General features: G+C 27.2%; 2 protein-coding genes across 14 annotated transcripts in view; both read left to right on the top strand.

Annotated features, from left to right (window-relative positions):
- LOC122521525 (QRFP-like peptide receptor) overlaps positions 1 to 2,734 on the top strand; it is a 45,817-nt gene extending 43,083 nt beyond the window's left edge. For 12 of the 13 annotated variants that reach the window (XM_043642366.1, XM_043642365.1, XM_043642360.1 and 9 more), the window contains exons 10-11: positions 837 to 1,001; positions 2,591 to 2,734. In XM_043642366.1, the coding sequence (XP_043498301.1) occupies positions 837 to 909 (73 nt within the window). In that variant the 3' untranslated portion in view covers positions 910 to 1,001; positions 2,591 to 2,734. The remainder of the gene's footprint in view (positions 1 to 836; positions 1,002 to 2,590) is intronic. The other variant, XM_043642372.1, reaches the window with a different exon arrangement.
- Positions 2,735 to 3,452: 718 nt separating this feature from the next.
- On the top strand, positions 3,453 to 10,036 carry LOC122520917 (lymphocyte expansion molecule-like). The gene is made up of 7 exons (XM_043641238.1): positions 3,453 to 3,505; positions 8,343 to 8,579; positions 8,733 to 8,965; positions 9,063 to 9,207; positions 9,274 to 9,356; positions 9,515 to 9,659; positions 9,721 to 10,036. Exons 1-7 carry the CDS (start codon positions 3,453 to 3,455, stop codon positions 10,034 to 10,036), a joined length of 1,212 nt encoding a protein of 403 aa, XP_043497173.1.
- Positions 10,037 to 14,097: the final 4,061 nt, after the last annotated feature.

The following is a 14,097-nucleotide window of genomic DNA, read 5'->3' as shown; positions in this document are numbered from 1 at the left end:
TGCCATGTTTTACATATGATATATACTATATATATGTATATTTATGTGTATGCGTGTAATGTATATATATGTATGTATTTACAACAACGTATCGTCGACAAATTTCTTCACAGTTCGTATGGTATAATCTTGAAAGTAGTAAAAAAGCAAAGTTTTACGTATCATAAAAAGAAAGTTGGAAATATTCATGAGTAAATAAGAACATACACATAAGTATAATATATTTACATGACTTATATGTATATATATATAAGTTTAAAATGCAAAGTAATGTCGTAGTACATTAAGGTTCGACGTAAAAAAAAGGGTATGAAGAAAAAAGCAGGGCAAATCTTTTATTGTTAGAATGCTTTTTATCGTATTCTTACGTTCGATTATTCACATTTTTATTTTACTCGATAAAAATCGTAAAAAACTAATCGAAAATATTGTTGTTTTTATATAAACAAACGTTCCTTCCATCTAATCGAAATCTTTCGTATCGAAGACGAATAAATATAATGTTTAAAAATAAATCAGTTTAAATTCGACATTAAATTATTTTTCAAAAATTCGTTATATAAAATAAATAAATAAATAAATAAATAATCAATATATAAATATATATCGGGGTAGTAACGATAATCGTATTTTAAAAAATTAATCGCAAAGTGAGCGATCCAATATCGAAATCGAATCACAATTTAATTTCGAAATAATAATAATAATAATAATAATAATAATAAAAATATCTAAGGAAGGAAAAAAAATGATATTACAAAAAAAATACGAAATGTACACCTCGTATGTAGATGATTTTAAATGGATTTAGGATTTTGATTGAATGCCCGATTCAGGTGGATAAGGAATTCCTTCAAAGACTCCAAATCACGAAACTCGACCGACATCCATCTCGTAGTCTGCCCATGAAAATGTTTCCAGTTCGAGAAAGCATTCCCTATGGCAAATGGCGTTTACTAGGAAGATCTGAAAAATACCTCGTCTACGATATTGCATCCTCTGTATGTTGTGTGTCTCTATCTTTTTCTTTCTCTCTTTATTTTTTGTTTTTTTTTTTGTTTCCTATTCTTTTTTCTTGTTTCTCTATCACTGTTTTTCTATCTCCTTTTTCTTTTTCTCTCTGCAAGCAAGACTAGGGAGAAAATACGAAAGAAAATACGATTTTATCGTGATAATGGTTATTGCAATGACTTTATTGCAATAATTATATATATATATATATATATGTATTTGTATAAATACATTTTTACGAAATATTTACCCATCGTTAAATTCGTTTAAAGTTTTTATCGAATGATCTAAAACGATTATAGCGAATGGATTATATTATTATATTATTATTACATATATATATATATTCGAATTTATTTTTAAACCTTTCTTTTTCGCGAGTTTATTCGAACAAAAATACAATTCAAAAGCTATTGTTCGTACTATCATAGAAATTTTATACGTTTTTTACTTTATTACAATTTATTTTACGAATATCAAAAAGAAAAAAGAAACGGTTTTGAAATGATTAAAAATTATTTTCTGTACGAGACTGCAAGAGAAAAATAAAGAATAAGGAATATTAGAAATATTATCTGTTGAAACAAAAACAAAAATACAGAAAATGATTTCGATGAGTAAAATTTTCATATTTCGATCGACAAACATGATCTATTAATATTTGAAAGGGTTTTCAACGTTTGTTGAACGTCTAAGATCCTTAGTCTCTGTAGAGAGTATATAATTATGCATGTACATATGTATATAATTATATATATATATATATATTATACTACATATACTATGTTCCTATGTTTGGCAGCTTCGCTTTCTTGCAATTAGTACGTAATTTGTATCACGAAATTTCACTTTATGCACGTAGCATGTCATCGAACGTCAAACGCAGTAATCATCAAGTTGTAATTACAGTTATTATAAAGTTGTAATTAATTTTTTTCCGTTTATCATATGCGAAGATTGACAAGCGTAGTGAACATAAAACGATATAAAAACATTATCGATACGCGAATTAAATGACTCAAATATTTATAACAAAAGAACACAATTTTTTTTTTTAAAACGAATTTATTTATATTTCTTCATTTATTTTATTTTATTTTATTTTAATGAATGCTTACTGGTAATAAATTATGATTATCGATAGATCAATACTTCCATTTTGTTTCTTATTGTTTAATTGAAATAATTTATTTTTTATTACGCGTATAAAAAAATATAAATACCAAATTATAAAATGAAATATTTTATTTTAGAATACTTTCCTCTTTTACACAAAACATTGCTTATTTATATTATATGAAAATATAATTATGCGAATCATAATCAAATATATTCTTTTCGTATTGTATTTTCGCATGTTTCTTCTGCGTATTGAAATTAAATTCCTTTTTTTTTTTAATTTTGTAATAAACTTTTTGCTTACGTCATAGAGTGAACAACAACAAAAAAAAAGGAAAAAAAATCAATCGAACAAACAAAATAATAATTTTTGTTCATTCCTTGTTCTTCTCTCTCTCTCTCTCTCTTTCTCTCTAATTTCTTTTCTCTTTTTTTTCTCTTTTATTTCGTATGCTTTCAGATGGACTTGATTCTTTCTTCGTCCTCGAATCACTACGAGGGAAACTTTTCATATGTAGGTAGGCAAATTTTTGGAAAAAAAAAAAAAAGGAGAATGAACTATGTGAAAAACGAAGTAATTAAAAAAGTTTCCAACCGGGGGGGAGGGAGGATGATAGAAAGAGAATGAGAGAGGGAGAGAGAGAGAGAGAAAGAGAAAGAAAAAAAAACCTTTAAACTGGAGAGTTTTAAAACGGGGCTACTAGTCGTTAAAAACGAGCAAAAACTTGCATATCCTACTCGTTCTAATCAATTTCTTTATTTTTTTATTTTTTTGTATAAGTATAAACAAAATTACCTATAACACATATTACGTATAATAAGATAATATTTAGCTATAATAAATTTAAAAAATAAACTTTGTCGCAGCTTGAACAAACGTGAGATCACTTTCACAATTCTTTACTTTTTCTTTTCTTTTATTTTTTTTCTTCAACAAAGTTATATAATATTAATCAATAAAAAAAAATGTATAGTACAAGTGAACACTTATTATTCAACTTATACAAATTTTATTGTATATTTTTTATTGTATTACTTTGTATATAATAAGTATACACACATATACAGGACACACACATTAATGGTAATTGTAATATAACACAAGAAGAAAATTTTGTCTCTAAATTATTCATATCATTCGTAAGGTGCTTTTAAATGATACGTAATCAAACGTTTATATAATATTAACTATTAATTAATTAAAATATCAAAGTGTAAAGAAAAGACAAAAAAAAAAAGAATTAAATACGTAACCAAAAAAATAATAGATATAAGAGAAGAAAATCTTTTCGAGTGAGATTTTCGACGTTAACAAAAAAAAAATGGAGAAAATCGAATCGCTGAAAATTTCAAAAGAAGAAGAGAAAATAAAAGAAGAAATAAACTATAGAAAGGAAGATTAATGATGATGAAATTTATTCGCTTTTAAACAAACTAACTATGCCCGATATAGTCGTGTAATCCTATTATAAAATGAACGGCACGTAATTTCGACGCACCACTTCGTTTAATATATGTATAAATATTATATACACAATAATAATAATAATAAATAATAATAATAATAATAATAGTAATACGAATTAATAATAATTATAGTAACAGTAATAATAATAATAATATGACGTAACGTGTAAACGTATATTCGTTTTTAATGATTCTAATTAATACAGGTGTTTATTGTGTAGAACAAATTTTCTTTTTACAAGGAATACACATATACACAAACACATATGGGGTGTTCCATAAATAAGTAATGTCAGGAATCAATAGGATATTTAAAAAACAAAGGACAACTTTTATTTCGTTAAAGATAAATTATTTTGTGAATTATTGAAAAACAAAAGTAGGTTTGTGTGTAATTTTTAAGCAAAGTCAAAAATTACACGTATTTTTTATTGGTTTATCATTCATCATTCCTGAAGTTGATATCACTTATTATGAAACACCTTGTAAATAAATATGAATAAATAAATATTTTCTCGATGTATATGTTTTATGAAATGAATGCAAACGATAACGTGTGCTCCATTTATTATTCAGAAAATGTCACTGGCACGAATTTTCTTAATCTAACTTATTGTCAATGCGTTAAAATAATTAAAAAAAAAAAAAAAAAAAAAACAATACACAAACGCAACAATTTATTTGGTATAGCTTATTTGTAAAATTATTATTACGAGAACGGAGAAAATTTTTGCAATTTTTTAAAACAAATTATAACAAATAGGCTCTTCATACATCCGGCTGTAAATTATTTAAATGATAATCATTAAGAAATATAATCTGATGTTTTATGTATGTGTGAATAATTATAAGATATAATTATTATTATAAAATCGACGCGAAGATATAATTATTTATTCCAATTTGTAAATTTCGTGTCCAATGTAATATAACGAATCACTTATTACGAGTAGAAAGAAGAAGAAAAACAAAAAATAGGAGAGATAGAGAATGTAAAAAAAGAAAAAAGGAAAAAGAAATAAGAAAAAAAAAAAGAAAGAAAAAGATACAAAATGTCACTCGCTTATCGTTGCACTGCCATCCATTTCTTTTCATTGATCTTAAAATAGCATTGTTATTTTTTATACGGGATGTCTCAAAAGTTGTATACCCGAACTGACAAAATTATTAATTAATTAATATTTTATATAACAAAAGGTCTACATTTATTTTTATGATGATTTTTGTTTGTTTTTTTATTAGAACAACTTTTGGACAACCTTGCATACGATTTATATTAAAAATCGCAAAGAGAATATGTATACTTACATATAGTATGCAATGAACTTCATTTTAATACCTGCCGATCTGAATAATTCTTCATTTTAAAATGATTTGACTCTTTAAAGAAAAATACGTTGGTAAACTTATCAATGAATTGTGCAAATTTCAAATCAATGTAAATCAAATTTGAAATTCCTCAACTTCTATTCACAGGTGTTGAACTTGAATAAAATATTAAATTCTTATCTTGCAAACTTCTGTGACGGATTTTTGTAACGTTTCACGAATAATTTAATTACGTTGTTTGGTTATCCTATTTCTGAATTCTTTTGCAAATTTATTTGAGAATCAACATTTAAACAACGAATATAAATTGCAATGTTATCGTTTAATTAATAATATAATCACATTTTTTGAGCATTCAATAAATATAACAAATTTTCTTAAAATTTAATGATAATAACGATCGATCATTATTATATTCGATCTTGTAATATTTGAATATATTTCGTGAAACGAGATGAATCAAATTGAACGATTTAAACGCATTTTGACAGAGATTTTGATTATCTTTAAAATAACATATCACAAGGTTATACATAGATAACCATTTATAATTTCAAATCAAGGTATAGTTTAAAAGGGTAATTTAACATTTTATCAATATTCATGAAAACTTTCGTCTTCTCGATATATAAATGTCGAGGAGTATGTTTTTTTTTCGTAGCAATCAAAATAACTGGAAATGAAGAATTATTTTTTCACAAATCAAACTTTTAAAATGTAATCACAGTACGACGTGCTTTGCAAAAAAAAAGAACTAACAAGGTACAGAATTGTGTGAAAAATACAACAATATATCTCGATGAGTGTATATTTAAATATAAAAAAAAAAAAAGGAAAAACCAAAGAAATCATTTTGTCATAATGAATACGTATAATTTATTGTTAGTTGTAACATTATCGTCAATTTCGATCGAATAAATCATCAAATGCGAAATAAAATTTTATCCTCGATTCATTTTCGTTGTCTTTTAAATATTACAAATTGAAACAAATCCTTTGATCCTAAAAAAGTATAGCTTCAAAATAACATTCGAAATTTAAAAAGCATTATTAAACAAAACGAAGAAACGTTTGATTATTAAAAGTCATTTTATATTTTATCCTATCATTTTATTATTAATTATTGTTCAGGTTGTTAACAAAAAGTTATTAAGAACTTTAATAGAAATGGTAGTATGAAGATGAGAAGTTTAAGAACAAGGTAATAAAGGCTTAAATAAGATACAGTTGATCGGGTATTGGCAAACATACCTAAGAACGAAGTGCAAATCTTAATAGGTTTAAGTTTCATTCAGATAAAATCTAAGTATAATACAACGGTTTCAATTGGGGGATGTAATACAGGAAACTTACGAGTTATTGAAAACGGAATTTTCAACGTAGAAGTACAATTACTTCGATAATATTACGTGGTGAATTTTAATTTAAAAAACAAAACAAAAAATCAAATAAAACAGTATTTTAAAAGTGTTTTATATACATATATATATATATATATATATAATTTATAATAATAAGATTTTAATATATATTAAATTATCACGACACCACAAAGTTTGATCGGATTGAAAAAAATTTCTTTTTATCATTCCCTAGTTATTATTTTTCTTCTTCTTCTTCTCTTTTATAATCCAATCTCGTTATAAAAAGAAATTCTCTTTTGATTAAATCACAAGAAAAAGGAATAATAAAAAGATAGAAAAAACTAAAAGTGAAGTGTCAATTCTTGGATTCTTCTTTGTCTTATTGTGATTCTTCGTCTTTCTTTTAAAATGTCCTATATTCGTAACTATAATGATTTGAGCCAAGACGTTAGATGAAAATTTGATCCCACTGACAAATCCGAAGAAGCAGGAATTAACTATTTCCCTGAAGGATCAACTAGTTTATTTCTCTTTCTCTGGTACAATTTTTCAATCTTTTGAATAACGAATGAGTCGTATTTACATTTGTATCAATTCATGCGGGAAATTGAAAATTTCATAGGACGAGTTATATATCAAAGTCAACTTGTGAACATTACTAGTGGGTAAAAAAGATCCTTTTAGAAAAATCAAAATATAAAGAAACAAGAAGGAAACTCTTAACAGTTGCCAATTCACTTACAAAAATAAAGAGAATGAGAGAGAGAGAGAGAGAGAGAAAGAGAGAGAGGGAGAGAGAAAATTCCGATAAAATCGATACATTTCTATTCGATTATAGATAATAAATAATATCAAAAGTAATCGTTAAATTGAAAGACTATATTTCTATTTTATTAAAAAAAAAAAAAAACAAAGAAAATTCTTTTTATATGGCGCATCGAAATTTATTTGACGTCCAGCTTAACTGACCTAAATATTCTGTTTATCCTCAAATTAATTTAGGTATCAGCAAACGAGTTTGCCATTAAAGATGAACCATTACAGTAAAGTTTAATACCTTCAAAAGGGATGGTTAAGGTTCTTAAAGTATTTCAAATAATTTCATATCCGTTCTCTTTTGCAGTCGAAATTACGAATTATTTTTTGAATAAGATTATTCAAAGAAATTTTATATATATATTATATTTCTGTAAATTTTTCTCCCTTTTCTCTTTTTACGTTAGTTTGAATTTGATGAAAAAATTTTAATAGAAAATTATCATTGATCACCGATAAACGAATTTTTCTTTAAAAATTACGATTAATCTTTGAATACGAATGATCGAAATATAGTAACACGAGAAATTCTCTTGTTTGTAACCGCTTCAATTAACTCGTATGTACTGTGCTACTTTGTATTTGATTGCTGTGGGTAATTAATTCCTTTGGCGTTTCTCTTCTCTACTGGAACAAATTAAAATACGAAACAAACAAAACAAAAAAAGAAGCAAGTCTCTTATTTCTGTAATTTGTTTAGTCTAGAGTGTATAATATCGTTAAGGATAATGAATACACCCCTATTGTTATTTTCTTTGGATTACAATTAACAAAGGATAGGGAACATTTGGTTCAAACGGTATTATTGAATTTTATGTAATTAGAACAACGCGTGATCAAAATTTCGAATATCTTTTTAAATGATTACAATGGTAAAATAGAAATTATCTTTACCGACGCAACGAACATCATATTTTATATTACCGACATGAGGTAATAATCGAGGGTTTGTGTCGACAGTCGGTAATATGCGAAATAAACTTTTTTTCTTGTATTCACTGTCGGTAAGTATGCGAAAATAATCTACCGATAATACAAATTGGCGTTCCTGTTTCAACCGAGACAAATTATTAGCCATGACGTTTTAGTTTCAACAGCGGTAACTTCAAAGAACTCCTGTACTTGAACGGAAACATGAACCGTGAATCAATAAAAATGAATGTTCAATCATGATTAAAGTTTATTATCAATAATTCCAAGATTTCTTTGACTTGATACGCATATGTAAATACATTTAATCGAAATGCGGTGTGACTTCAATACCAAAACGTTCAAGTTATGTCGTTGCGCTTGTAAATGGCGATGCAAATGTTTGATACCACGTAAGAAAAAACCTTCACCGGCTTTTAACAGTGCAACGGGCAGAGATGGGATGATTGGTTTACATCCAAAATTGTATACTTCATCCTCGGATGCACCATCGGTCGGTCGATACAATATTTTGCCGATCAAAAGTAAAGGAACAGCGATAAGGTAATTTGTTTAATAGAAAAAAGAAAAAAAGAGAAAAGAAGAAAAAACTAATAATTTGCAACCGATAAACCGAGAAAAAAAGAAAAAGAAAAATTGTAAAAGGACGTATAATTTCATTCTCCGATAAAAATACCATTTGGATGGTTAATTTAGTTGGAAGAAAGAACTGGAAACGAAGCAATTTTCGGTGAGCTTGGGTGGTCGCCATTTGGAATCGCGAGTAATTCAAAGAAAATTGATGATCTCAGGACGCGGTCCAGGAACTCATGAGATAGAGCAATGGCCGGAGAACGTTCTGAACAAGCGTTGCAAGAGTATACGTGATGATATCGGTTTTGGCACTGCTCGACGTTTCAAAACTGTTTACACTGAGACACCTGGTCCAGGTCGATCAATACGCGTACAAACATACACACACACATATATATATTCACAAATATTTCTCCAGTAAAATTTTTTAAATATAATTTTGATTTATATTAGGGTATACTTTTAAAGTACATAATCCTTACTATTATTTGGAGCTGAACAGATTAAAGGGTTTGTCATCTTTACCAACTTTCGAATACGATGGTCTCGTGCCAAGATTTCGAGAAATTCAACGAGACTGGTCTCTTCCATGTAACAGGTATGTTCTTTTTTTTTTTATACTGTTAATTATTATTAATTCTAAGATTGAATATGTAATGGTAAGGTACGATGTGAAAGATCCAAGATTCCTCGAAGCTGTTTTGAAAAAAGTTACCGGGAAAAGGGGACCGTACGATTTATTTACAGGTATCAATTGCATAAATAAACTAAGTTATTGTTTGTTACAAAATTGTGTTATAGTTGCTCAATGTTATTGGCTCCTTGAAAAATGAAAAATAAATAAGCTAACATTAACTTTCTTAATGTATAACCTGATCCAATTTATTCGTATGTCAAAATTTCAGGACCAAGGGACGAAAGTACAATTAAGGGATACTTGGGAAGAAAAATGGAAGATTATCTTGGTTGGCCTGTAAGTTTGCCCGGTGAAGTAGAAAAACTTGTACACAAATCTACTTATTACAAAGGCCGAATATCAAATTGTCCTAGGTATAGGAAAATGATTTTGATTTAAAAACTTTTCGAATAAAATAATAATTATAATTAATAGATTTCCTAAGATCAATGGAACGAGAATGGCATTGAAAGATATCAATATGTGTTATAAAAATCCTAATGATCCTGGACCAGGTCATTACAATCCTTCCTCGCCGCGAAAACCCATGAATAGAATGAAATATCCTTTTGACAGTAACATTAAAAACGTACGACCAATTTTTTTCGAAGAAATTCCTGGTCCTGGACCGGGAAGATACAAGTTGAAAGAAACGAGATTGGTTAAAGGAAACGGATGGACTTGGGTATTCAAAAGCAATGTTCCGCGAACTATGGGTGCCATAATTCCTAAACCTTACAATGATTTTTAACGAAAAATTATTTATTGTTTAAATACGTTTCTTACTCGGAAACTCAGATCGGAAATTTCAAGATCGATCCAAGTCGAATTATTTTTCTCAAGGTGGTATGAAAAATGTGGCCCCCGGTCTCCCTGCCCTGCCCCCCTGCCCCCTCTTATAGATTTAGCATAGTCATTCGTACTTTTACCTTTCTGTAAAAAATGACAAGTGTTCGATAGGATAATTTCCGCGATGTCGACACGCAAAATTACATCATCGAAAAGATCACGGACTTAAAATCAACGGAGAAAGTTATTGACTTAATTTGTCCATTTAATTTTGCAACAATGCAATGACGGTTATCGTTAAAAAAAAAAAAGAAAAAAAGAAAAAGATAAGAATAAAAAAACATTGACGATTAAAATGTAGCTAAAGATTTGATTTTCTTTGGCTACTTTTTTTTTAACGTGTGCCCAGTGATTATGATAGTTGATTAAGTCCAGAGAATATTGAACTACTTCGATAATGTTTAACGTAATGAATTGTTCAACATTGCCAATGAACAATTCTTTCCCACGTTCAACACAGTTGACTCAACGATCGTTACAACTTCAACAAGAAAACTAATTTCATAATTATCATTAGATCAGTTCTTAGTACTTTGAATTGAGGACTATGATAAAAAGAATAAAAATGATTAGAAAGAAATAACTCGAAATGATTATGGTGAAAGTTTTGAAAGAAGTATTATTATAATGTTATACAGTAACAGACAAAAGTTTGAAATTATTCACCGATGCTCATTAATGTCTAATACATTGATATATTTAAAAACGTTCTATAGTTTGGATATAAAAATTTATAACAAATAATAACGATCAGTATTCGCATAGTTTTAATAATCTTAATGATGCTCAAAAGTTCTTAACCTCAACACTTCTATTGTTATCAGATATTTTTGTTGTATTTGTTTTTCTATAATTTATTAAAACTCGTTACATTTGTTTTCTTCATTCAAAAATAGGATGGATCAAACTGAACGGTAAATTGAAATTAATTTGTTTAATTTATATATAATATACATATACATATATATGATATTTTTATTTATAATATATTAAATTGCAAATAAAACAACTTTCGTTTGATTTGATTTATTTTAAACGGATTAGCGCTCTATAGAATTAATTTAAAACGCAAGTATTATTATTATACGATTAATGAAAATAAATAATGTTTGACAAATGTGCACCGAAACTTTGATTGACAATGTCCATTCTTTCATCGAGATCTTTCAATACATCATTGCACATTTCCGGAGTAATTAGGGCTATAGAATTTGTAATTTCTTGCATCAGATGTTCAATCGATTGTATATCGTTTTGGTAAACGCAAGCTTTTATAAAACCCCATAGAAAATAAACGCAAGGATTTAAATCGCAACATCTTTTTGGCCAAGAAATGGGACCTAGCGGTGATATGATACGATTGGCAAATTTTCGTGTAAGTATACCGTCTATTACATTTTCGTCGACGTTAATAGAATATTCTTTTTGATACCATACTTTGTCAATATTAATATCTCGCAATGCTGCCCAAACAACATTGTTTAACAAGCTACAATAATGATCAGTATCATTTATATTTTTGTCGTTTAAAAAAAAATACGGACCAATCACGCCTCCCGACCAAAATCCACACCAAAAGGCGATACTGCCGGTATTGGTTGGGATTGAACTATCCAAATTGTCATTATCCGTTAAAAGTATATAACCGTTTTGAGTCTCAACGGTTTTGTTTAAATGAAAATAAGCGATATCGGTGAAAATGATTTTTTCATAAAACAAATAATCATTGTTTTTTTGATCGATATACCAATGAACCAATAATCGACGATTGTGATGATCGTCTGATTTCAATGGTGTCTTTAATTTTATTTTAAATATATTCAAGACCGTTTTCAATAATATTTTACTATAAATCGGGCTAGCTAAATCTGATTCTTTTATATACCTCAACATTAAGTTCAAATCTCTACATACAGTTCCATTGATTGTCGAAATTATCGCTGCAGGCCAATTGTACAATTTTTTAAACATTACCGATCCGGTTTTATTAAAATTGTCAATAAATTCTCGGAGAAATAATTTTGACGGTGTGATTGAATTATAAATCATTTTAACCGCTTTTTCCGTTTCTTCAATATTTTCATTTAAATTGAAATACGTTTTAAGTATAAAAATTCGATCTTCTATCGTCAAATTTTCCATTTTCATTAACGATCATTAATTATATCAAATTATAAGATTTACCATAATGTCAATATATAAAATATAATTAAAAATATAAAATAAAATTCGTTCAATTTGAACAATCAAATTCGTTGACGTTCCATTTTCATTAACGATCATTAATTATATCAAATTATAAGATTTACCATAATGTCAAAATATAAAATATAATTAAAAATATAAAATAAAATTCGTTCAATTTGAACAATCAAATTCGTTGAAACCAATCTCACACTTTTTTTTATATTAAAAATAGTATTTAGATTATTGTAATAAGTTAAATATAAAAATGAAATGCGATTATATAATTTATCTTTCAAATATTCCTTCAAACGTTCAATTTTAATTTCAATAATTTCCTTTAATACCCGGCCATCATTGTCTTCATAACTTTTTATCCAATTTCGAATAGTTCCACACTACGAATTTATTTATAACTTTTCAACGTTAAATATCCTTTTTTTCTGTAATAAAGATAACCACAATTCAACGTTTTATTTCACTTCAATCGAGTTTAATATTAATACGGAATAGATTACCTTTTGGGACGTTAGTTTTCTCGCGTTTGAATCTAAACATTTCCTCGAACATATTTATTTCTTCCCATAGGTACAATAAGTTGCTTGAGAAAAAAAATATATATAAATATATATAAGAATAGATTTAAATATATAAATAAACCTTCTGTATCATATATTAAAATTTGATAATATTCTGACAAACCACAACATTAGTTCTGCAATGATTATAATTTGTTTACTGTTTTTATTATTAGTATTATTATTATTAGATTAGAACAAAGGAATTTGAACGATTAGAAGTCGATAAGATTAAAATCGTTTCTAATGTATCCGAGTATTGATTAGAACCAATGATATAATAATTAATTAATTATAATGTGAAATTATAGATTATTATATAATTAATAAATAATAATAATAATAATATTTTTAGTTTATAGTTTATTTTTAATCGTTTGTTCAACGCGTAATTACACAATTTTTTACAAAAGTATTATTTCTTTCGAAAGATGAGATTTCCTGCCACATGAAATCGTAACGAAAACGTTTGGGTTTAATAACGTACTACGAGATTATGGCTGCACCGAATGCATAATTCATAGGTATATCCAGGAACTTTGAACCCGTTCTTTCGATCTCACCCCAACCGATAAAACCTTATTATTTCATCATTTTCCAACACATCTTGCATCTTACCAATAACTTTTTAACTTACTTTTATTTGTTTTATTTTCTTTTTTTTTTTTCATTTTCTTTCTTTTCTTCCAACATTTATCGTACTCGTATATTTCGGTTCAACATTGGTATGAATAATGATTGAAATTTTTACATTAGTTTACTGAATGATCGTACAAATTTACATCGAATCGAAAAAGAAATCAACTCACGGGTGGATTCAAATAAAATTTATTTCTAATTAAATAAACGAAAAATTAATATCGCGCGACTATAAACGTTTTACACGTAGGAGAGAAAAGATATTTGTAACAAACAATGAAAAGAAAAAGAAAGAAAAAGAAAAGGTTTAAATCGTTTGCAGGAAACGTTCATCAGTTTGTGTCTTACGTACGAAAGAATAAAGGAAGAAAAAAATAACAAAAAAAAAAACGAAGATAATAAGAAGATAAAAAGGAGATAATAAAAAAAAGAGAAAAGAGAAAGGAGATTACAAATTTTTCCCTGTTAGCCATATGTCGAATAATTTGGAATATTAATGGGGACGACGGTGGGGTGGTGGTGGTGGTGATGGTGGTGCTGGTGAGAGGAGAAGAGGGTAAAA

The sequence above is a fragment of the Polistes fuscatus genome, unplaced genomic scaffold (genome assembly GCF_010416935.1).
Source record: "Polistes fuscatus isolate 324 unplaced genomic scaffold, CU_Pfus_HIC Scaffold4, whole genome shotgun sequence".
In the NCBI taxonomy this organism is placed as follows: Eukaryota; Metazoa; Arthropoda; class Insecta; order Hymenoptera; family Vespidae; genus Polistes; species Polistes fuscatus.
This window is presented reverse-complemented; position numbering and strand designations above follow the sequence as displayed.